This window comes from Desmodus rotundus, chromosome 7, assembly GCF_022682495.2.
Source record: "Desmodus rotundus isolate HL8 chromosome 7, HLdesRot8A.1, whole genome shotgun sequence".
Lineage (NCBI taxonomy): Eukaryota > Metazoa > Chordata > Mammalia > Chiroptera > Phyllostomidae > Desmodus > Desmodus rotundus.
The window spans coordinates 4,372,102-4,395,173 of NC_071393.1; the positions used below are offsets into that span (position 1 = coordinate 4,372,102).

The window sequence follows — 23,072 nt, forward strand, 5'->3', positions numbered from 1 at the left end:
TCACAAAAGAGAATCACTTAAATTTGGCTCCATTTACTCTCATAGAAGTAGTATAGTATATATATGCAATCTAGGTGATTTCACAATTTTAACCCAAAATTTGAAAACTTCACATAGAAGTTTGTTTGTGAGAGTGAACTGCTTAGATGGCAGTTGAAAACCCGATCGAGGTGCAGTAACAGCTGTGTGGTGGTGACTTGATTTATATAGAGGCACCGAGACCTTGGATGGTGTGACTGACTGTCTTTCACGGATGGGTGTTCCTGTGCCACAGGTTTCTATTAGAACAAATTTCTACCAACATACATCATATTGCTTATTATGAATGCTCTCACAAGAATCAGCAGTTAACGATCCACTACCATATGTAGGCAATTACATAGTTTATGCTTCACTGGTGAGATTTTCTAATTTAAAGTTAAAAACATAATACAGGTTGGAAAAGGTTAGAATAGTATTTGTAGAGCTTCCAGCCAAAATGGAGGTGTAGGGAGACACACTGTGCCTCCTCCCACAACCAAAAGAAGGACAACGAAAATTTAAAAACAAAACCAGAACTGACACAAAATTGAAATGTATGGAAGTCCGACAACCAAGGAGATAAAGAAGAAACATTCACCCAGAATGGTAGGAGGGGCGGAGACAGGCAGCGGGCAGAGAGGACTCACGGCAAGGCGGCGGCTGGCAGACCCAGCGAGGTGGCAGATTGTGGAGTGGGGCAGGCCAGGCTGCAGCTAGCGGACCCCACAAGGTGGTGGCTGGCAGACCCTGTGGCCCCACATTTGTGCATAGATAAACCGAGAGGACCGGCAGGGGAGCAAAGCAGAGCGCACAACCCAGGGCTCCAGTGCCGGTAAATAAAGCCTCAAACCTCTGATTGAAAACACCCGTGGGGGGTGAGGCTACAGCAGGAGAAACTCCCAGCCTCACAGGAGAGTTCATTGGAGAGACCCACAGACGCCTAGAGCGTGCACAGGCCCACCCACTCGGGAACCAGCACCAGAGGGGCCCAATTTGATTGTGGGTGGCAGAGGAAGTGACTGAAGTCCGTCAGAGAGTGGAGCGGGCGCCATTGCTCCCTCTCGGCCCCTCCCCCACCTACAGCGTCACAGCGCAGCGACCAGTGTTACCCCGCCCCGGTGAACACCTAAGGCTCCGCCCCTTTATGTAATAGGCGCGCCAAGTCCAAAAAAAAAAAAAAAGCCCAAATGAAAGAACAGATCAAAGCTCCAGAAAAAATACAACTAAGCAACGAAGAGCTAGCCAACCTATCAGATGCACAGTTCAAAACACTGGTAATCAGGAAGCTCACAGAATTGGTTGAATTTGGTTGCAAATTAGATGAAAAAATGAAGGATATGCTAAGAGAAAAAAAGGAAAATGTACAGGGAACTAATAGTAATGGGAAGGAAACTGGGACTGAAATCAATGGTGTGGACCAGAAGGAAGAAAGAAACATCCAACCAGAAAAGAGTGAAGAAACAAGAATTCAGAAAAATGAGGAGAGGCTTAGGAACCTCCAGGACATCTTTAAACATTCCAACATCCGAATTATAGGGGTGCCAGAAGGAGAAGAGGAAGAACAAAAAATTGAAAACTTATTTGAACAAATAATGAAGGAGAACTTCCCTAATCTGGCAAAGGAAATAGACTTCCAGAAAGTCCAGGAAGCTCAGAGAGTCCCAAAGAAGCTGGACCCAAGGAGGAACACACCCAGGCACATCATCATTACATTACCCAAGATTAAAGAGAAGGAGAGGATCTTAGAACCAGCAAGAGAAAAGGACACAGTTACCTACAAAGGAGTTCCCATTAGACTGTCAGCTGATTTCTCAAAAACAAACCTTACAGGCAAGAAGGGGCTGGAAAGAAGTATTTGAAGTCATGAAAGGCAAGGACCTACATCCAAGGCTATCATTTAGAATGGAAGGGCACATAAAGTGCTTCTCAGATAAGGTCAAGTTAAAGGAGTTCAGGGGGAGGGAGGTGGGACTGGCTGGGGTGGGGTGGAGGGAAGGGGAGAAAATGCAGACAATTGTAACTGAATAAAAATTAATTAAAAATAATAATAAAACTAAAAATAAAAAAATAAATAAAGGAGTTCATCACCAAGCCCTTATTATATGAAATGTTAAGGGGATTTATCTAAGAAAAAGAAGATTAAAAATATGAACAGGAAAAATGACAGCAGACTCACAGTTATTAACAACCACCTAAAACAGAAGGAAACTAAGCAAACAACTAGAACAGGAACAGAACCACAGAAATGGAGATCACATGGAGGGTTATCAACAGGGGAGTGGAAAGGGGAGAGAGGGGGGGAAAGGTACAGGGAATAAGTACCATAAATGGTAGGTAGAAAATAGACAGGGGGAGGGTAAGAATAGTATAGGAAATGTAGAAGCCAAAGAACTTATATGTATGACCCACGGACATGAACTATAGGGGGGGAATGTGGGAGGGAGGGGGTGGGCAGGATGGAGTGGAGTGAAGGTGGGGAGATGGGACAACTGTAATAGCATAATCAATAAATATATTTTTAAAAACGCACAAAAATAGTATTTGTATATGTGTTTAGATATATGGCACTAGTTATGATGGGTGATTTGAAAAGACTAATTTCAGCAAAAAATAAAGGTTGCTTTGAATCATTTTTTCTTGCCTTAAATAGCAACTCTGTGACCAGAATTCAGGGAATGAAAGTGATTAATGACATGAGCTATGATGTGAAAAGATGGCCTTTTTGGGTTTTCTGCAAGTTTGAATTCAAACAATAAAAAACACTGACAAACGGGCAAAAAATGGTGGCCATTGGGTACAGTCGTACGGTCATACAGCTCTTGAACAGTTGGTGTTATTTCATCTCTTGGGCCTATTTTTGTGGTTTTCTGAGCTTAAAAATCATTTGATAAGTAACTGGCAAAGATGTGATTTAATTAAGACATGGAAAATAGCATAGCAATGGGACTAACCGGGTTTAAGGACAGAAGTGCTCATTCTAATTCAGTTCTTCTGATTTGCTGAACCTTGGTGAGTTGTATTAATTTCTCTATAGGTTTTCTCTGTGAGAGGGGAATGGTGGTTTTTTTTTAAAAATGTAGTTCCAAATGTTTTTGACAAATATAAAGTACTTATATTTATGTGGTTATATATTATGTTGTTGTCTTGCAAAGTCCTCGCAGCTAATTACTGTGGAAATAATTGTTATGCCAGATATTGAGGTGGAAAATTTGCAGCAGGAGCAGAGATTCTTGTTTCCACATAAATATCCAGAATGGTGTCTGGAATCCAGTAATACTTTTGAGTTCCAGATAAGCTTTATAAGCATTTAAATGGTTTCATATTTAGGGAAATATGCTGCCTTGTACATTTAAAAACTAGCCCAGATTTTGATCATTACTATTAAAGGTTTTACAACATATTAAATAGATAAAAGGCAAAAAAAATCTGTCAAATTCCATTTTGATCACAAAGGAGCTGAGTCTGTAAAATTGGTCCCCAAACCAGAAGCTAACACCATAAAGCATTAATCCTACTGATCTCAGCATCTAAAATGATGGCTGCTCGCTTATCCTCCATGGAGGGTGGAGGTTGGTGGTCAGTGGTCACAGCTGATCCTTGCAGGTAACTGGCCTGGGTAAATCCGTCCTGTTGATCTGCCAACAGCACCCAAGGCTCAACTACAAGAGGAGGGTGTACTCAGCCCACACAAAGGGTGCACCTTGAGTATCCAGCTTGGGTGATAGGGGAGGCTGTGCCACTGGACCCTACAGGACACCTACTACATTAGGCCACACTACCAAGACATGGAATCAAAGTAGATCTACCTGCTATGTAGAAACAAACACAAGGAAGCTGCCAAATCTGGGAGATGAAGAAACATGGCCCAAATGAAAGAACAGGTGAAAACTCCAGAAAAAGAGCTAAATGAAGTGGAGATAAGCAACCTATCAGATGCAGAGTTCAAAACACTGTTTATAAGGATACTCAAGGAACTTAGTGAGGACCTCAGCAGCAGAAAATAGATCCAGTCAGAAACAAAGGGTAACAGTAATTAATTGAAATAAAGAACAATTTACAGGGAAACAACAGTAGAGTAGATGAAGCTGAGAATCAAACCAATGATTTGGAACATAAGGAAGCAAAAATCCACACAGAACAACAGGAAGAAAAAAGAATCCAAAAAATGAGGATAGTATAAGCAGCTTCTGGGACAATTTCAAGCTTTCCAACATTCGCCTCATAGGGGTGCTAGAAGGAGAAGAAAAAGAGCAAGAAATTGGAAATCTATTTGAAAAAATAATGACAGAAAACTTGCCTAATTTGGTGAAGGAAGTAGACACGCAAGTCCAGGAAGCATATAGACCCCCAAACAAGATGGATGCAAAGAGGCCCACTCCAAGACATATCACAATTACAGTGCCAAATATCTTAAAAGCAGCAGGAGAAAAGCAGTTATCTACGGGGCACTCTCCATAAGACTGTCAGCTGATTTCTCAAAAGAAACTTCAGACTAGAAGGGATTGGTAAGACATATTCAAAGTCATGAAAAGCAGGGACCTACAGCCAAGGTTGCTCTACCCAGCAAAGCTATCATTTAGAATCAAAAGACAGGTAAAGAGCTTCCCAGACAAGAAAAAAGTAAAGTAGTTTATCATCACCAAACCATTATTACGTGAAATGTTAAAAGAACTTACTTGAGAAAAAGAAGATTAAAACTATGAACAATAAAATGGCAAAAATACATATCTATCAGCAATTGAATCTAAAAAACAAACTAAGCAAACAGGAAGACCAGAGACAGAGTCGTGGATATGGAGAGCATTTTGATGGTTGCCAGATGGGAGGGGCATGTGGGGGAATGGGTGAAGAGGTGAGGGGATTAAGAAGTACAAATAGGTAGTTACAGAATAGCCATGGCCATGTAAAGTACAGCATAGGAAACGGAGTAGCCAAAGAACCCTATGCAAGGCCCATGGACATGAACAATGGTGAGGGGATGGCCTGAGGAGTAGGGGATGCTGGGTGAAGGGGGACAAAGAGGGAAAATCAGGACAACTGTAATAGCATAATCAATAAAATATAATTTAAAAATAAAATGATGGCCGTTCTTTCATAAATGACACATTTAGATTACAAATGTATATTGGTCCAAATGATTGGACAGCTGCTCCAATGGGCCTCCCTGCACAGTGACAAGCTCTACAGTTCAGTTTAATGACAACTTGCCTGCTTGGTCTGCTGCTGCGCTAGTGCACTATAGAAAGCTTTTTCCTCGCTATTCCGAGGGTTTGTCGTGTGTCTCCTATGGCAGACTTCCTTTAAAACTTTAAATTTTTTAAATAATTAAGAAATAAATCTCAAATAATTCACTTACAACCCTACTTGCCCAACACAACAGCTATTTTTACTTCTTAATTCCTTCCCAATCTTGATTTATAGACATATGTACAAAATTTTTACATAGTTGTAGTCGAGTATGAGTATGCAGTCTTGTAATTGCTTGCAGGAGTGATGATTCTAGTTTAGTTCTAAAGATTAACCATCATACCTAGATCTTTATTTTTGTCTATTCTAATTACTGACATTTCGTTATTTCTTTAGCATTTAGAAGGAAGAGTAATTATCTTATTTTCTACATACTCTTTAACTGCATTCCAACAGAATGACAGACATTATTAATCATTATCTATTATTCAGTTTTTATAGAATTTTAATAATTTTGTAGATCTTATTTTAAACTATTCATTTTCTTTTAGTCAAATAATAATTCATTTTATAATATTTAACATTATATATTTTTATTCTCAAAGGTTGTAAAAACCCTTTACACAGTATATGAATACATTCAAGAATTGGCTATTAGTCCTGGCTGGTGTGGCTCAGTGGATTGAGTGCTGGCTTGTGAACCAAAGGGTCACCGGTTTGATTCCCAGTCAGGGCATGTGCCTGGGTTGCAGGGTGTGCAAGAGGCAACCACACGTCAGTGTTTCTCTCCCTCTCTTTCTCTCTCCCTTCCCCTTTCTCTAAAAATAAATAAATAAAATCTTTTTTAAAAGTTGGCTATTAAACAGTGGCAATTATTGTTAATTATTACAGGCATTTAGGTCAAAATTTTGTTTTATTAAACCATTATGGCATAATTAATTATAATAATGATAGCTTCTGTTTATTGAATGTTCTACTAGGCATTGTGATTATTGCCTTGCATACATTTTCACATCACTCTGAGATAGTATTATCTCCTTTTTTTCCAGTTTAATTGATATGTAAATACAAAAAAAATTTTGGCCAAGGTCATTTTAAGTGGTTGGAGCCACAATTTGAAATTATGATTCTCTGACCATAAAGGCCATGATCTTAACAACTCTCTGAACTGCTTCTGTGACTCTGTTGTATTACTCCCAGGACCTTTCGTGATTAAGTTCTGAATGAAATTATTGGTGAATTTTTGCTCGCATATATTATTGTAACACAGAATTATGAGTCGATTTAATTTTTAATATCAAAGTCTCTTCAAAATAAAATCTATTGGCTGTTAGGTTTTGTTAGTGATGCTTTTTGGGCTGAGTTGTTCTTTTAGTTTAATTACAATTTTTACATTAACTCAAATAAGTAATTTAAAAAATAAAACTGTAGAGCACATAATGAAAATAGCGATCCCCTTCCACACTCCCAAGTCATGCCCTTGGGACTCCTAAAGGCTTTAGTTGTTTCTTCTAGGATTTCTCTATATATATCTAAATAACATGTTCCTATAAGAATTTCTTGTTTTTTTTTTAAATTTTAGACATACTGCCTTAGGAAATGAGAGTTTAGCTCTTCACTCGCCATTCCCGTCAACCCCCCACACCCATGCTTCCATTCTTTGTAGCCTCCCATACGATTACAGTTTTGTTTAAGTCCTGTTCACCATGATGGTGATGTAAGCATATTGGTTGCAGCTGAGCGCATAGTATACTATGACTACATATCCTTTCTCATACTCTCAGCTTTTTTCTAAATACTGTCCTCATTTTTTAATTTGTTTTTGGTTCATTTTTTATCACAGTTCCAAAGAACTGTACAGTTTCTCTTAATATGTCATCTGGTCATACAGTAATCTATTAATTACATTTCAAACCCTGGATTCATTTTTTCCGGAGCCCCTCTCACGCTCTGTTCCAGTCTGGGGAAATACATTTCTGGGTGTGCTGTACACCTGTGATCTGGGGCTTCATGGGCGTCAACCAGGGGATTTCTCTTACCACCCTCCCGTTTTGGTTTCCCTGTTCATCATATCCCAGAATTGCTCTTTCTTGGTTTATTTCTGTGCTGTAACAGAGAATAGGCCTTGAAAGGGGTACTTGGAAGATAAATTTTTGGGAATCTTGCTTGTTTCAAACTGCTTTATTCCATCCTCATACATGATTGATAGTTTGACTAGATAATAAATTCTGGTTAACAATCTTCTTTCCTGGGAATTTTGAAGGAATTGTTCTCTTCTAGTATTCACTGGTGCTGTCTGAGGCTGTTCTGACTCCCAGTCCTTTTTTAAAAGATTTTATTTATGTATTTATTTTTAGAGAGGGGGGAGGAAGAAGAAGGACAGGGAAGAAACATTGATGTGTGAGAGAATCATCAATCAGTTGCCTCTCACAGTCCCCCAACCGGGAACCTGCCCGAAACCCAGGCAGGTGCCCTAACCAGGAATTGATCCAGTGACCTTTTGGTTCACAGGACAACACCCAACCCACTTGAGCCACACCAGCCGGGGCTCCCTGTCCTTTGATGTGACCTTTTATTGTTATTATTGTTGTTGTCATTTTACTTCTTCTTGAAACTTTGAGATCCTTTCTTTAACTGTAACTTTCTAGATTTTTAAGACTATAGACTTAAATTCAACTTTTTCTTTCATTGAGCAGAGTAATCTGTAGGCACTTTTAATTTAGAATCTTATGTTCTTCAGTTCTGGGAAATTTCTTGTATTGTTTCTACTTTTTTTGTTTGTTTGTTTGCTTTTTGGGACCTTCTGGATGGATTCTTCCATGTATATTTACTTTTTCAAATGTTTACCTTTAATTTTTAAAAATTCCGTTAAGAGATACCCTGACCAGTGTGGCTCAGTTGGTTGGGCATCGTCCCGCAAAGCCAAGGCTGCAGGTTTGTTTCCTGGTCAGGGCACGCGCCTGTGTCGCGGGTTTCGTCCCCAGTCCCCAGTCGGGGAGCGTAGGAGAGGCCACCGAGCAATGTCTCACACGTCAATGTTTCTCTCTCTTCCTTCCTCTCTTCCGCTCTCTCTAAAAAGAAATAAAAATAAAATCTTTTTAAAAATTAAAAAAAAAACAAAAAATCCCTCCGAGATCTTCAACAATTTTTAAGTATATAAAGGGTTCCTGAGACCAAAAAGTTTGAGAATCATTGTTATAGATCCATAGGAAAAAAAAATCTTCAATAAAAAAGTGGGCCAAAGACAGGCAAGCCATTTAAAAAACATCCCTACAGATGTACAATCGGTACAATGAACATGAAAAAGAAGTGAAGTTCCCTAATAAAAAAAATTAAAAGTATTATTTTACTTATAAAATTGAGCATTATAAAAAGTACTATAAATAGCCTTTGAAGAACAGAATGTATCAAAACCCTGTTTCCTTTTGACCATTTCTAGAAATATGTCCTGCAGAAATTAACACTGTGTCTAAAGATTTATAGTCAATATGTTCATCATGGTTTTAGTTTTATAATTTGAATACTCAGATATAATCTGAAATCCAAATGACAGAAGTGTTAAAAAGCAAAATTCAGCTGAGTACATTTTTAAACCTTACTGGCTTTATTCAGTGATTCATGAATCAGGCAGACGGAGAGGAGCTCTGAGGAGCTGTACAAAGTGGGAGACTTTCATATGCAGAAGGGACCTGGACAAGGGAGTTACACTAGCAAGAAGCAGATTGGTTGTCGCAAGGTCACCTTCCTTCAGGGGACGTCAGGGGTCTGTTAGGCAGATGACCTCACTAGTGCTGACCAGGTTTAATTCCTGATGGACTGGTTTAAGATTCCACTCCTGGGGGAGGCCAAAATTGAAATTAAGTTAGATATTCAGTCTTGGTTTGGTGATAATGGGGCTTAGCTTAAGCGACTCATTTTGGGCCTGTTTTCTCTTTTTTTAACAGAATAAACTTCCAAGGGAAGAAAAACACGGATAATGCATTTAATTCCCCCATTCTCTCAGGGTAGTAGAGCCCTTAGCGCGCTCGCTGGCCACCTGTTGCTTAATTGTATGGAACCAGCGTTAGTCTGACCCCAACTACTCTCCTCTCAAATAGTTTGTCCAATAAACATCAAGTAATAGCCAATCAGCATAGAGTACATTGAGTAATCGGTGAGTTTGTTCTTTCACCAACAACATTTATAGCTTTTAGCTTTTAAAAATAGTTCTGGAGCACAGCAAGATAGAGAAGGGGAAAACTGGCCTAGATAGTACAGAGGATCGCAGATGAACAGGGCTGGTTGCGTTTTGGGCACGTTGCCCAGGACACTTTTAATAGAACTTATATAGTCACTCCAGGGATTCTGAGTCTGTGGTTATGTCAGGATTATACATTTATCCTTTAAAAGGAAAAATTGCAAGTTATTAGACTCTAGGTATTGGGTTAGCGAAAAAGTTCATTTGGCTTTTTCTGTACAATGGCTCTAGTAGTGTTTAGTTGTCTTTAACTTCATTCAAAACAATTTTGTTAGATTGTATTGTGACAGCTGTCATATAAACATGCATTTTTAAAAAACATCAAAATCTGTGAATTTTTATGCAGCCATTTAATGTTGAAGATGGAAGAGGATATGCAATATTTTTTATATATTGTGCTTTATTATTTAAAGAAAGGTAAAAACTCAACTGAAATGCAAAAAAAGATTTGTGCAGTGTATGGAGAAGGTGCTGTGACTAATCAAAGGTGTCAGAAGTGATTTGCAGAGTTTCTTGGTACTACTGACATTTGGAGCAAATAATCCTTTGCTGTGGGGCTGTCTTATGCATTGGAAGATGTTTAGCTGCACCCCTGGCCTCTAGCCACGTGAAGCAATAGGGGGAGATAGCAGACATACTCAAAATATCCAAATCAATAAAGTTATTGGTGAAAATGAAGAATGTGTCTTTTGCTCTGGCTGGTGTGGCTCAACGGATTGAGCACTGGCCTGCAAACCAAAGGGTCGCCTGTTTGATTCCCAGCCAGAGCACATGCCTGGGTTTCGGGTTGGGTTCCCCGGTGGGGACTGGGGGACGCACATGAGGGGCAGCCACACATTGGTGTTTCTCTCCCTCTCTCCTTCCCTTCCCTGTCTACAAATTCTTTAAAAATAAAAAAAAAATGTGTCTTATTTTATGGAAAAAACTAAATAGACTTTTTGGCCAACCCAATACATTGGTATGACTTAAATGTTTTTTATTGTATTTTTTTCCATTACCATTTACCCCCCTATACCTCCCTCCCCCCTTGGTAAGAATTAATATTTTAAAACCATTACTGTAATCTAGTCATTGGTAATTTGCTGCATATGGACTGGATTCATTAATATTAAAACTAAAACATGGATAGAAATATATTTTGAACTTCCTTCCTCTAACACACAATGTGTTCTTTATTTATTTCAAAGTCTAAGTCAACTTTAGGATGATATCTAGCCCTGGCAGGGTGACTCCGTTGGAGCATCATGCCACACACTGAAAGGTTGGGGGTTTGATCCCCAGTCAGGACACATATGGGAGGCAACCAGTTGATGTTTATCGATGTTTTGGGTTTGTTTGTTTGTTTTTCTCTCTCTCCTTTCTTCTTTCTCTAAAATCAATAAACATATTTTTAAAAATTTCTAATAAGCCCTGGCTGGTGTGGCTCAGTGGATTGAGCACTGACTTGCGGACCAAAGGGTTGCCAGTTCAATTCCCGGCCAAGGGCACATGCCTGTGTTGCAGGCCAGGCCCCAGTTGGGGGCACGCAAGAGACAACCACACATTGATGTTTCCTTCTCCTCTCTTTCTCCCTCTCTTCCTCTATCTCTAAAAATAAATAAATAAAATCTTTAAAAAATTCTAATAAAATGATGTCTAAACTAGGTATTAGGAGGTTATTTTTATATGAAGAATTTTTAATCTTACTATTTTAAGGGCATTATTTGAATACTCAGGAATTCTTTAAGGAAAAAAGTACCCACATTTTAGAAATGTTCTACTTCCTATTTACTATCTTACAAATTTAGAATTACCCTGGATTTAGCTGTAAAATTTAAAAGGAAAAATACCAACATAATAATAGAACTTGCACTGGGGTAGTGGCTTTGAGTGAATTCTTTCTTTGTTCTGTTTTCTAAAATTTCAAGAATACATTCATTTTATTATTTATAAAATTATTTCTAACCCCCTCCCCCACAAATTAGCCTTACAAAGGACAAGGCATTAAAAAGGCTAAGATTCTCAAGTAATTATCCCATATTAAGTAAGCTTACTTTTGTTTTTAAGTGATGTGTTTAAATGGTATAGGCTGATCCTTACTTAGACCTTTTCCCTTTTTTTTAAGTACATTTTATTTATTATGTCATTACAGTTGTCCCAATTTTCCCCCTTTGCCCCCTTCCGCTAGGTAGCCACCTTTACTCCAGCAATCCCCCCGCTCAGTTCATGTCCATGGGTCATGCATATGAGTTCTTTCACTTCTCCATTTCCTATACTATTCTTAACATCCCCGTCTATTTTGTACCTACCGATTATGCTTTTTTTTCTTTAGATTTTATTTTTATTTTTAGAAAGAGGGGAAGAGAGGGAGAGAAATGTCATTGTGCCAGAGATACATTGATCAGTTGCCTGTCATGTGCCCCCAACTGGGGACCTGGCCTGCGACTCAGGCATGTGCCCTGACCAGGATTCAAACTGGCAACCTTTGGGTTCACAGGCTGGTGCTCAATCCACTGAGCCACACCAGCCAGGGCCCAGTTATGCTTTTAATCCCTGCAAGTGTTCTCCCATCTTCTTCCTTCCCCCTCCCAATGATCCCCATACTATGATTCTGTTCCTGTTTTGGTTGTTTGCTTAGTTCTTTGTTTTGGGGGTTTTTTAGATTCAGTTGTTTATAATTGTGAATTTGTTGCCTTTTTAATTTTCATAGTTTCATCTTCTTTTTCTTAAATAAGTCCCTTTAGCATTTTATGTAATAATGACTCGGTGATAATCAACTCCTTTAGCTTTTTTGTCTGGGAAGCACTTTATCTGCCCTTCCATTCTAATGATAGCTTTGCTGGATAGAGTAATCTAGATTGTTTGTCCTTACTTTTCATCTCTGAATATTTCTTGCCAGTCCCTTCTTGCCTGCAAAGTTTCTTTTGAGAAATCAGCTGATAGGTACTTACGGGAACTCCTTTGTAGGTAACTCTTTGCTTTTCTCTTGCTGCTTTTACGATTCTGTCTTTAACCTTTTGCGTTTTAATTATAATGTGTCTTGGTGTGGTCTTCTTTGGGTCCAACTTGTTTGGGACTCTCCGTGCTACCTGGACTTGTATGTCTATTTCCTTCACCAAATTAAGGAAATTTTCTTCCATTATTTTTTCAAATAAGTTTTCAATTTCTTGCTCTTCCTCTTCTGGTATCCCCATGATTCAGATGTTGGCACCTTTGGACATGTCCCAGAGTCTTCTTATACTATCCTTGTATTTTGAATTCTTGTTTCTTCTTTCTGCTCTGGTTGAATGTTTATATCATCCTTATGTTCCAAACCGTTGACTGAATCCTGACTTCCTTCCCTTCACTGTTGGTTCCCTGTAGATTTTTCTTTATTTCATTTAGTGTAACCTTCATTTTTTCCTTTATGTTGTTGCCATACTCAATGAATTCTTTGAGCATCCTGATCACCAGTATTTTGAACTCTGTGTCTGATAGGTTGGCTATCTCTGTTTCATTTAGTTCTTTTTCTGGGGTTTTGTTCTGTTCTTTCATCTGGGCCATATTTGTTTCCTCAATTTGGCAGCCTCCCTGTGTTTGTTTCTGTGTATTAGGTAGAGCTGCTTTGAATCCCTATGAAAGGCACCCATCTGGATGAATGTGGCTTCTTTAAATCCTTGGTTGTCAGACTTCCACACAGTTCAATTTTTCTGACAGTTCTGGGTTTTATTTGTTTTGAGATTTAGTTGTAATTCTTTTTGTGGTTGAATGAGGAGGGGAAGTGTGTCTATCTATGCCTCTATCTTGACCGGAAGTCTACCCACCTAGATATTTTTTGCTTGTAGATACAGTTTAAGTAATGTCGCAGACACATCAGTAGGTGCTTGTTGCCCTTTCTCTCCTGTTAGAAGTATTTGGATCAAAAATTTTGATAAACTAAGTCCTGCTGTAACTCCCTTCAGTTAGTGGTGGTCAGATTTCACATCCCATTTTCCTCAAAGTCCAAGTCACATGGTTCCACTTTCTTCAGATCCCAAAGCCAACTGTCTTCCTCCTCATTCTCAGCCCATCCTGGCATCTTTTACTGTAACAGCCGAGTCAGAAGATGTGGCGTGCAGACATGGCTCCACCACGCATATTTCCCCCTCAGACAAGTGACTGGTTCTTTGTTTGTTTTCCCACCTTTCATTTCTTACCGCAGCTACTCACTGAATTCCTGTAGGTTCCAGTTGCCACCATGAAATTAGGTGCTAGGGCTGTCCTTCTTAGTGACAAAGACCACTGCTTTACATCTCTATTTTTTTGGTGGACATTTTATAATGTAGTTAATAAAAGGGTAAAGCAGGAAAAAGTATATTTTATAATTAAATATACTTAGTGCCCTGAAAAGTGCTCTGGCTGGTGTAGCTCAGTGGATTGAATGCCAGTCTGTGAACCGAAAGCACTCCGGTTCAATTCCGGGTCAGGGCACAGGCCTGGGTTGCGGGCCAGGTCCCCAGTGGGGAGCAAGAGGCAACCGATTGATATCTCTCACACCGATGTTTCTCTCCTCTTTCTCTCTCCTTTCCCCTCTCTCTAAAAATAAATAAAATCTTTACAAAAATATGAAAAGATTAGTACTAATGGTACATAAAAGGAATTTGGTTTTTTTTTAAGTTTTATATTCTGTTTCAGAAATGCCAGAAATTTCTCACATTTGCTTTTGGCATTTGCCACTCATATCAGGCAATACTTTTAGTGAGCCAGTGCCTCGGGACCTTGAAACCTGCCATTTCCTTAACCTGGATGCTCTTCCCTGCCTCTTTCCCCTTCCTATAACCCACCCCCACTTCTTCAGTCTTGGCTTAAATATAATTATTTAGGGAAATTTTCCATAAGCTTCCCCCTAAATCCCAATTGCACCTTTTCTACCTTCTTCCCAACCCAGGTTTAACTCCTGTCATTTATGCTCAGGGCCCCTTTACTCTCATACTGTTCACCACAATTGTCAGCATCAACTCGGTGTTCGTTTTCCCCGCTGTCCTTCAGCTCGTGAGGGCTCGACCCGGAGTGTCTCGTATGGAGTTGTAGTCTCACTGTCTGGCACAGTGCCTAGTGCCCAGTAGTTAATAAACAGCACCTATCCAATCAGTTTCTTTAAATATTTATTTCATTTGCTTTTCCAAACTCTGTTTGGTCTTACTTAAGAGTGGGGTCGTTCCATTGGAGTAGAGCAGTTATAAATTTAATATCAGTAGGTAAATAGCTGTATTAAACAACTGTGAGTGCCCACTAACTTGTAACGTTCTTAGCTTTTTTACATGTGGGATGAGTTTTACCCCAGGGTCTAAGATGCTTCTTAGAGTATATGGTCACAGTACATTTCTCAAATGACAAATAGTGGTGACAAGTGACTCTTCTTGTTGACTCTATTAGTCCCAATACTACCAAAATAGTGTAATACAAAAGAAATATCATGGTAAGACCACAGCCAGAATTGTTCTACTTTTTCTTCTTTTTTTTATTTTAGCCTTTTTACTTTTGGAGGGTTGAGTTAATGTTTTCCTAATTCGTATTTATAAAGCCCAAAATGAATAGCTTTTACATAGGGATCTACAATATTTTGATGGATCCAAAAAATTAAACATACACAAAGTATTTTAATTGAGCAGTTAGTCTTTTCAAGTTTTCTAATAAAACAGATATTATCATGTACTTGGAACACATGTGTTAGACATTAGAAAAGAAAATGTTTCTGATACATTGAGTTTATATATGATATTTAGCAACTACTTTTCTACTCATTAGACTACATACTGTGTTCTTCTGCAGTTCAAACGATATGTCAGTAAACTTCGAAGCAAGAGTACAGTTTTCAAAAAGAAGCATCAGATAATAGCTGAACTGAAGGCTGAGTTTGGTCTCTTGCAGAGGACAGAAGAACTACTTAAACAACGCCATGAAAATATTCAGCATCAACTGGTAATGCAGCATTGTCTCGGAGTGCTAAAAGTACCAGTGCTGGGAAGTGTGTGGGTTGTAGCTTATTGTTTTTACTGGACAAATCATACAGTTACTAATTTTTTCTGGTTAATTACAGAGATGTCATATAAGCTGACTCATTTATTTTTAATGTAGCAACAAAAACTCTTTCATGTGTTCTGACTTTGAGGTAACTAGTAGCAGTTGAATTCTAAGTAGTTTTTTGTGGGGGACGGGTAGCTAGGTAATATGAGCAAAATTATCATGCCAAGAGATTGACCATAAAATATTTATTCATCATGGCCTGCTGGACAGAAATCACTAAGCAGCTACTTCCGTGGAGCTTACAAAGAAATATCCAGGGAAGATTCTGTGTGGAAGTTTGCCTGCTGCACTTACCTATTTACTGTTAAACTGGGCGTGGGAGCACCAGTATATGCCCTGATGGATCGCCTGGATGCCAAACATGTTCTTATCTGCCCCCATGGTATAGCAGCACCGAGTAGCCTTATAATGTCCTGCAATATAGTAACTCTTGTCTTTGCCTCTTGGTCCAATGGCATGAGAAGCCAACTGACAACATGGGAGCCAGAGCATTAAGTTTAGGACCTCTTAACGTGCCTTCTGGCGGAAGCATGCCCACCCTGGAAACTAGAACATCTATACCACAGAGAAGGGAAGTGTGATTCCCTAGGTGGATAAGTGGGAAACCTGGTGAGTGGTAACACTCCTATTTTTCCTCTTGTGGTTTCAAGACCCATTGATTCAGTCTGTTTGGAACACAGCACCCTAGACTGGGAACTGGTTTGAGCCTGTCCACTCCAGCCTGAAGACTAGAGCTCATCCTCACAGGCGCCCAGTTCCCAGCTGGCAACTCAGCTGTGCCTTCACGAGGTCCTCCCTCTGTTGTAGCAGGCCATTGGCCTTCCCGGTGGTGTGGCCTGTGGTACAGGGACTGAATCCCATGGTCATGTTCCCACCGCCCTACCTCCCGTTTCTGACACCTGTTCGTATTCTTTACTTTTAGCAAAATACCGAGGAGAAAAGGGGGATATCCGGATACAGCTACACCCAGGAAGAGCTAGAAAGAGTATCTGCCCTGAAGAGTGAGGTTGATGAAATGAAAGGACGAACCCTGGATGACATGTCTGAAATGGTGATTACACGTTTTTCATTAGTTTTTTATTGTGTAGCTAGAAGGCAGATATTTTGTTTGTCCTGTTTTCAGTGAAACATTTAAATTTTCATTTCTGCATATTGTTTATATTTTTTTCATCTGTCTCTAGCAATCTCTTTTTGAATTTTTGCATTTTAGTAAGATTGTTCAACTTATAATTGTTGATGCATTTTGTGGTTTTGGAAGTGTGTAAAGTTATACAACATTAAGGAAATATTTAAGATAAAAAATAAGTTTTCCCAAATCATACCCCCCTGACTTACAAGGTTATTTCACTTTTGTGTGTGTCCTTAGTGTCTTTCCACACTCAGGGCTGCTGTTTAGCCAGAATGCACTGGTGCAGCTTCATCCGGCATTAAAATTGAAACCTTTCCGTCCTTAGGGGTAAATAGCGGCTGCCCCAGACTCTCAGAAGACCCGCCTCCGCCTCTCTTGTCCACAGCGGCCACTTACCCAGACCCCCTGCATCTCACCACAGTCTAACGCCTAAAAAGATGAACACTGAGCACTGGCCCGCGAGACCGTGTTCATCTCTGTGGCCGGTGCCCATTGTGATTGGTCATTGCTTTTCACTTCATCCATGTTTATGTGTATTCTGCATAACCTGCACAATGACGTACTGTTTTACATACATGATTGTAGTTGTATATAGGCAACTTTAAATTTGGCTTAGTCATTCAGGGTTAGATTACAAGTGTTTTCCCATATTGGTGTGCAGTCCTAATGACTGACATTTTGAATAGTTTAATGGTATTCCATCTTACTGAAGAATCAAGATTACTAAATCATTTCCCCATTGTTTGGCATTGAAGTAATTTTTAGTTTTTTTGAACTCATATAACATTTCAATAAATACCTTTTTGCATGTAGTACTTTTGTTCTTTTGAATTCTTTTATTAGATGTCATGTACTTTTTTAAATGACAGGTAAAAAAACTGAATTCACTGGTATCTGAAAAGAAGTCAGCTCTAGCCCCAATTATAAAAGAACTACGACAGTTGCGTCAAAAATGTCAAGTAAGTAAATTTGATATTGTGATTCTTTTAGCATTTTACCTTATTGAGATGTATTATATTGATATGATTCTGTGAAAAAGAATAATTATGTTACCTGTAAAGATTTATCTTTGACTTATGCTACTTATTTTGCCGTAAGTTATTGGGCAGGGGAAGAAGGGGGCGTTTAAGCTGAAATCACAAGTGCAGCCGGGTGACCTTTTTGCTTTAAATCATGCCAGAGCTGTAACTCTGAGGCTACATTCTTCTGTGGCCAGGTAAATCTCCAAGTCTGCCAACGGGTGGTGACAGGTTAACTTTAGATTAATTGAACTTGCTTTGCTGGGGGGCAAACTATGACAGCTTATAAGTGGTGAAATGCCATTACTTGGAAGCTAATTCTGACCATTGCTTTAAAGATAAACTGTTAGGCCCTGGCCAGGTGGCTCAGTTGGTTGGAGCGTGGCCCCATACCCCGAAAGATTGCGCTTCGATTCTCAGTCAGGGCCAATACCTAGGTTGCACGTTCAGACCCTGGTTGGATTGCTTACCAGAAGCAACTGACCGATGTTTCTCTCTCACACTGATGTTTCTCTCTCTCTCTCTCTTTTTTCTTTCTCTCTTCCCTCCCCCTCCTCTCTCTCTAAAATTAGTAAATACCCTTTGGTGAGGATTAAAACAATAAAAAATAAAATTCTTCAGCATACCAAAAAATACATTTTTTGCTGATCTGACAAAAAAAGGAATTATTTTGATTTATTCACTCCAGATGGCTATCATTGTGTTAGCTGTTGTCATTTTTTTATTTGAAAATCTAAAGCAAAAGAGGTCAGTGCTCCTGACTAAGTATTCAGGTGTTGCATGCTTTAAAAATTCTTGGGGCACACTGGTTAAAAATAGCTCCTCCGGTAGCATCCTCAGGAAAGGCCCGTAAGAACAATATCCCCTGACGTGTTCTTGCATGTCCTAGAGTTTGTTGCCTTAAATGTTTCAGCAACAGCTTGACTGAGCGTAAACTTCTTCCATCACGCTTTCATTCCTTAAGGATTTTAAAGTATAGCTCCACAGTCTTCTAGAGGTAAGTGTGTCGTGGAGAGATCGGAAGCCAACCTAATTTTTCAGTGACTTGATCTTGAAAGGAATGTAGTTTCCAGCTGTTGAGCACTGGGTTCTCCGCAGGTTCATCAGATCAGGCTTCTGGAGGTGCTGTTCCGGACTGCGGGGTGAATGGGGCGGCGGCGTTGAATGGGTGCGACTTTCAGTTTTGCAGGATGACAGGGTTCTGCAGAGCGGCGAGTGTGAATGTACTTAGCACTGCTGAACTGTACACTTACAGATAGTTAAGGTGGCAAATTGTATGTGTGTTTTACCACGATTCAAGGTTTAAAAAAACTTCCTGATAAATTATTTGTTTTATCATTATTTTTTGACTCTATTCCTGGTAATACTTTTTGCCTGGACTCTTTATTCCTGGTAATACTTTTTGCCTAGGAGTCTTATTTTGTCTGCTATTCATATAAATATGCCAGCTTTTTCTGATTAGTATTGCTTGGTATATTTTTACTTCTGTTTACTTTCAGTTTTCTGTATCTTCATTTTTCTCTGTCTATGTCTCATAAATAACATATAGCTGGATTTGGTGTGGGTATAGTTTCTTACATCCAGTTTGAGAATCTGTCTTTTAAGTGGTGACTTTAGTCCCTTTTACTTTTACTCTTATTATCGATACATTGAGATCGACGTCTATTTTGGACATCCTATTTACCGCACTTTTTCTTTGCTTCTTTTCCCCTTTCCTACCCTCCATTGCACAAATCCTGTTCTCTTTTATCTTCTTTCCCCTAATTTCCTTTTCTATCTTCATCTAACACTGTTTCCTCTTAAGTTTTTAACATCTATTTTCCTGGCTTGAAGTCTAAAGTTAATCAGCGTCTCTCAAGCAACACAGGGACCTTAGCATAATTTATACCCTCTTCTGCTACATGTGTGTTGTTGTCCTCTGGTACTTTATTTCCATTTTATTTCTTCACCTCTAAAAGGGGTTGCCATGGCAGTCATTACCAGTGTAACTACTACTTCATCATTTCCTGTTTAGATTTACCCACATCCGTGGCAGTTTTCACCATTGCTCCTTGTATTTTAATCCTTCCTTCTGGATTCAGTTTCCTTCTTCCTTGTTTTGTTTTCTTTCAGTGGTTCTTTCAATAAAGAATCATTTCCATAAGTAAATCATCTTTTTTCTTCTTTTTAAGTAATGGCTTGATCAGAAAAATTATTTTTATTGCTTTCTGATTTCATTTGTTGTGTTGAAGGGTCTACCATCAGTTTAATTATCATTTCTTTTTATGTAATGTCTTCCCTATAATTGGTTTTAATATTTTTATCTTTGTCTTCAGTTAAACCCAGGCCTGGACCGATGCAGGCTAGCCTCAGCATGACCTTGGTTAATGCTTTACTCATGGGTTCTCAGGTGGAAACACAGTTTGGACTTCCCATGGGGTGCAGAGCTCTAACTTCCCACTCTGCACAGGCCTCAGACCTTGTCTTCTGCCCTGCTCAGACGTGTAATCACTCTTGTCACCAAGACTGACAGTCCTCGCCTCCCTTCACCAAGGGGAGCATGGCCTCCGGGGGTCATCTTGTGTTCCTGGCCCTGCCAGTTCCTCTCCCTTGAGAGCTCAGCTCAGCTCTGGATTGGAAAGGGTGTTTGCTCCCCCTTACCACACACTAGCAGATACTTTTAGCATTTGTAGGTGTTTGTAGTAGACTCCAGGTTACCTAATCCAAAATGTTTCATTAGAAGAAAGTTTGAAACGACTCAAACACCCTGAGCTCGAATTCTGACCCCTTCCCATCAGTCTCATCGTTGGTAAGGTGCTCAGCCTCCCCGAACTTCCCTTGGGCATGATGTGGGGGGATCGGTGCCCACAGGAGTAGTTGTGGGATTTAATCATTGTCCAAGTTGAGCTCAGACACCCTCACATGCTTTACAGAGTTCTGATCAGTCCTTCAGAGTCTTCAGCCTCTTCTCACACTTCCAGACACACACCAGTGTAATGAACTCCTTGTACACCCTAAATTGTCCTCCTCTCTAGCGTCCAAGCCTTTATACATAGTGTTCCTTTTTTCCTGAACATTCCCCTCCCCGTTCACCTTCCCCCTAACTATTCTTACTAATCCGCATACCTCAACTTAGATATCAAGTTCTCCAGGACGTTGTCCCCACTGATCCCCAAGCCTGGGCGAGGTCCAGTGAGAGTCCCATTCACCCATCATAGCACTCAGCAGCCTGTTTACCTGTCAGAACGTTACTTTAGGGGAAGAGTTTTTGGCTGTTTTGTTCACTGTTGTATCCCAGCTCCTAACAGCGAGCCTGGCACACAGCTCAGTACATGGTGGCTATTGTTTTTATCAGCACCTTCATCTGTCATAATTCTCAAATGTCTGATTGTTGTATAAATAACTCTTAAGTATGCCAAGAAGCTTAGAGTTAAGTTACAAGACTAACAAGGGCATGCATTGTGTCAGAGCCACATTTTAGGCCTTTGTTTTTCACTTATTCGGTCATTTACCCTTTTTATACTAGGAGCTAACCCAGGAGTGTGATGAAAAGAAATCCCAGTATGATAGCTGTGCAGCGGGCCTCGAAAGCAATCGGTCCAAATTAGAACAGGTAAGAAGACAGTTTTTACTTTAAAAATTTAGCAAAAACTGCCTGTGTACGCATATTTTCTCTGCACCAATGTCAAAGATTCCTGAATCTTTCCCTCCTCCTCTGAGTCTATTTCCTAAGTTACAGAGATCTTTATTGCTTCAAGCTTGGTATGTACACCCTGAATTTTCCACCTGTACCACTACCACCAAGTCCAGGCCCCTACCTGTGTTCCTAGGCCCCCACAGTACCGCACCACCTGCTCATCCACTTCCACTCTTACCTTCCTAGGGTTGATTCTCCAAAGAGCAGCCAAAGAAACTGAGTAAAACTTAGGCCACACTCCAGTGGCTTCCCATAACCCTTAGACTCTGTAACTTCCAGGCTGTGGTCTACAAGGCCCCACCTCCTCATGAACTTCATCACATCCATGTGCTCTGCTCCTCATCCACGGGCTCCAGCCATCCTGGCTGTCTTCTTATACTGCAGACAGGCCAGCCCTGTTTCCACCTCCGGGCTTGTGCGTGTTCTTTTCCCTCTGCGGACACGCTGTCTGTCCCCGGTGCTCTGCTTTGATCTCTCCTTTTCATCTTTCAGGTTTCAGCCTAAATGTCGCCTCCTAGAGATCTCCTCTGGTCACCCTGTCTGACATTGCCTACTCAGTCATGCCACCACATTCTACTGCTGAATTTTCTTCATAGTACTTACCCCTTTCCAAAATGACCTTCATTCTGTCTTTCCTTGTGATGCCTGTTTCCCTTCTCGAGTGAGAGCAGGGACTTGTCTTGTTCCCTGCTGTGTCCCCAGCACTTAACAGAGAGCTGGACACACCCTGGGTACTTAGTAAATGCACAACTGTGAGTGTGGTTTCAGAGTGATATGAGCCACCTCTAGAAGAGGTTGCCGCCGAGTCTGTTACAGCAAACAAAGTTACAGCCACAGAGAGGAAAGGACTGGCGGCATTGCTTCTGTGGTGCATAGAGTCGCCCCTGCTGCGTCTGACTGTTTTTTCAGTAATGTCGCTCAGTTAGAACTTTATGTTGTAGGAAGTCAGAGGACTCCGTGAAGAATGCCTTCAGGAAGAAAGTAGATACCATTATACAAATTGTATGATCAAGGTAAGACAAAGAAAGTGAATCAGAAACTTTCCTGAGGTTTTCCTGTATCGGGACTTCACCTAAAACCTAGTCTTTCTACCCAGAACCTGGAAGTGCAGCTCTGCCGGGCTACTGAAGAGATGAAAGCGTATGTCTCTTCTGACCAGCAGGGAAAGAGAAGGGCAATTAGGCAAGTAATTTTGTTGTTCTTGTATTGTATCACCTAATGTTTTCACCTATACAAGTTTTATAAATAAAATGAAATTGTAAAATTTAGAGTCCTTAAATAAGCAGGTACTAAGATATAATTTAGGTGTAAGTCTCATTAAACATCTTCTGGATAGTCTAGCCCTGCTAAGGAAGTAGGAAGATGTATAATTTTCTCTCTTACTTGCTTAGTGTTTTTATTATCACAAAAGATACAAACACCGTAAAATTTGCCATTTTAATCATCTGAAGTGTACGGTTCAGTTGCATTAATTACATTGTTGTGCATCCATCACAAGTATATGTTACCAAAAGTTTTCATCGTCCCAGACAGAAACTCTTGTAATCATTAATAATTCCCCATTTTCCCTTACCCAGGAATGCACATAATTTGATAAGTACTAAGGTTTGTCTATTTTTAAAGTCCCATGTGGCTTGGACTGTAGTCACCTGCCTGCTAGTGGTGCAGCGCGGGGGGCTGCATTTCAGCTGGAAACTGCGTGACCACAGCACACCAGCCCTCCAAATGAGGGAGGGTCTGTACATACCCCTGCTTCTCCTATGGTGATTTTTTGGAATC

The 23,072-nt window shown here is 40.0% G+C and overlaps 1 protein-coding gene across 9 annotated transcripts in view; it reads left to right on the forward strand.

The window, feature by feature from the left end:
* IFT81 (intraflagellar transport 81) overlaps positions 1-23,072 on the forward strand; it is a 135,252-nt gene that overhangs the window by 103,587 nt on the left and 8,593 nt on the right. For 8 of the 9 annotated variants that reach the window (XM_053927642.2, XM_071221871.1, XM_053927641.2 and 5 more), the window contains 6 exons: positions 15,215-15,364; positions 16,392-16,520; positions 17,468-17,557; positions 21,123-21,209; positions 22,235-22,306; positions 22,390-22,475. In XM_053927642.2, the coding sequence (XP_053783617.1) occupies positions 15,215-15,364; positions 16,392-16,520; positions 17,468-17,557; positions 21,123-21,209; positions 22,235-22,306; positions 22,390-22,475 (614 nt within the window). Of the gene's footprint in view, positions 1-15,214; positions 15,365-16,391; positions 16,521-16,923; positions 17,188-17,467; positions 17,558-21,122; positions 21,210-22,234; positions 22,307-22,389; positions 22,476-23,072 lie in introns of those variants that run through there. The other variant, XM_071221867.1, reaches the window with a different exon arrangement.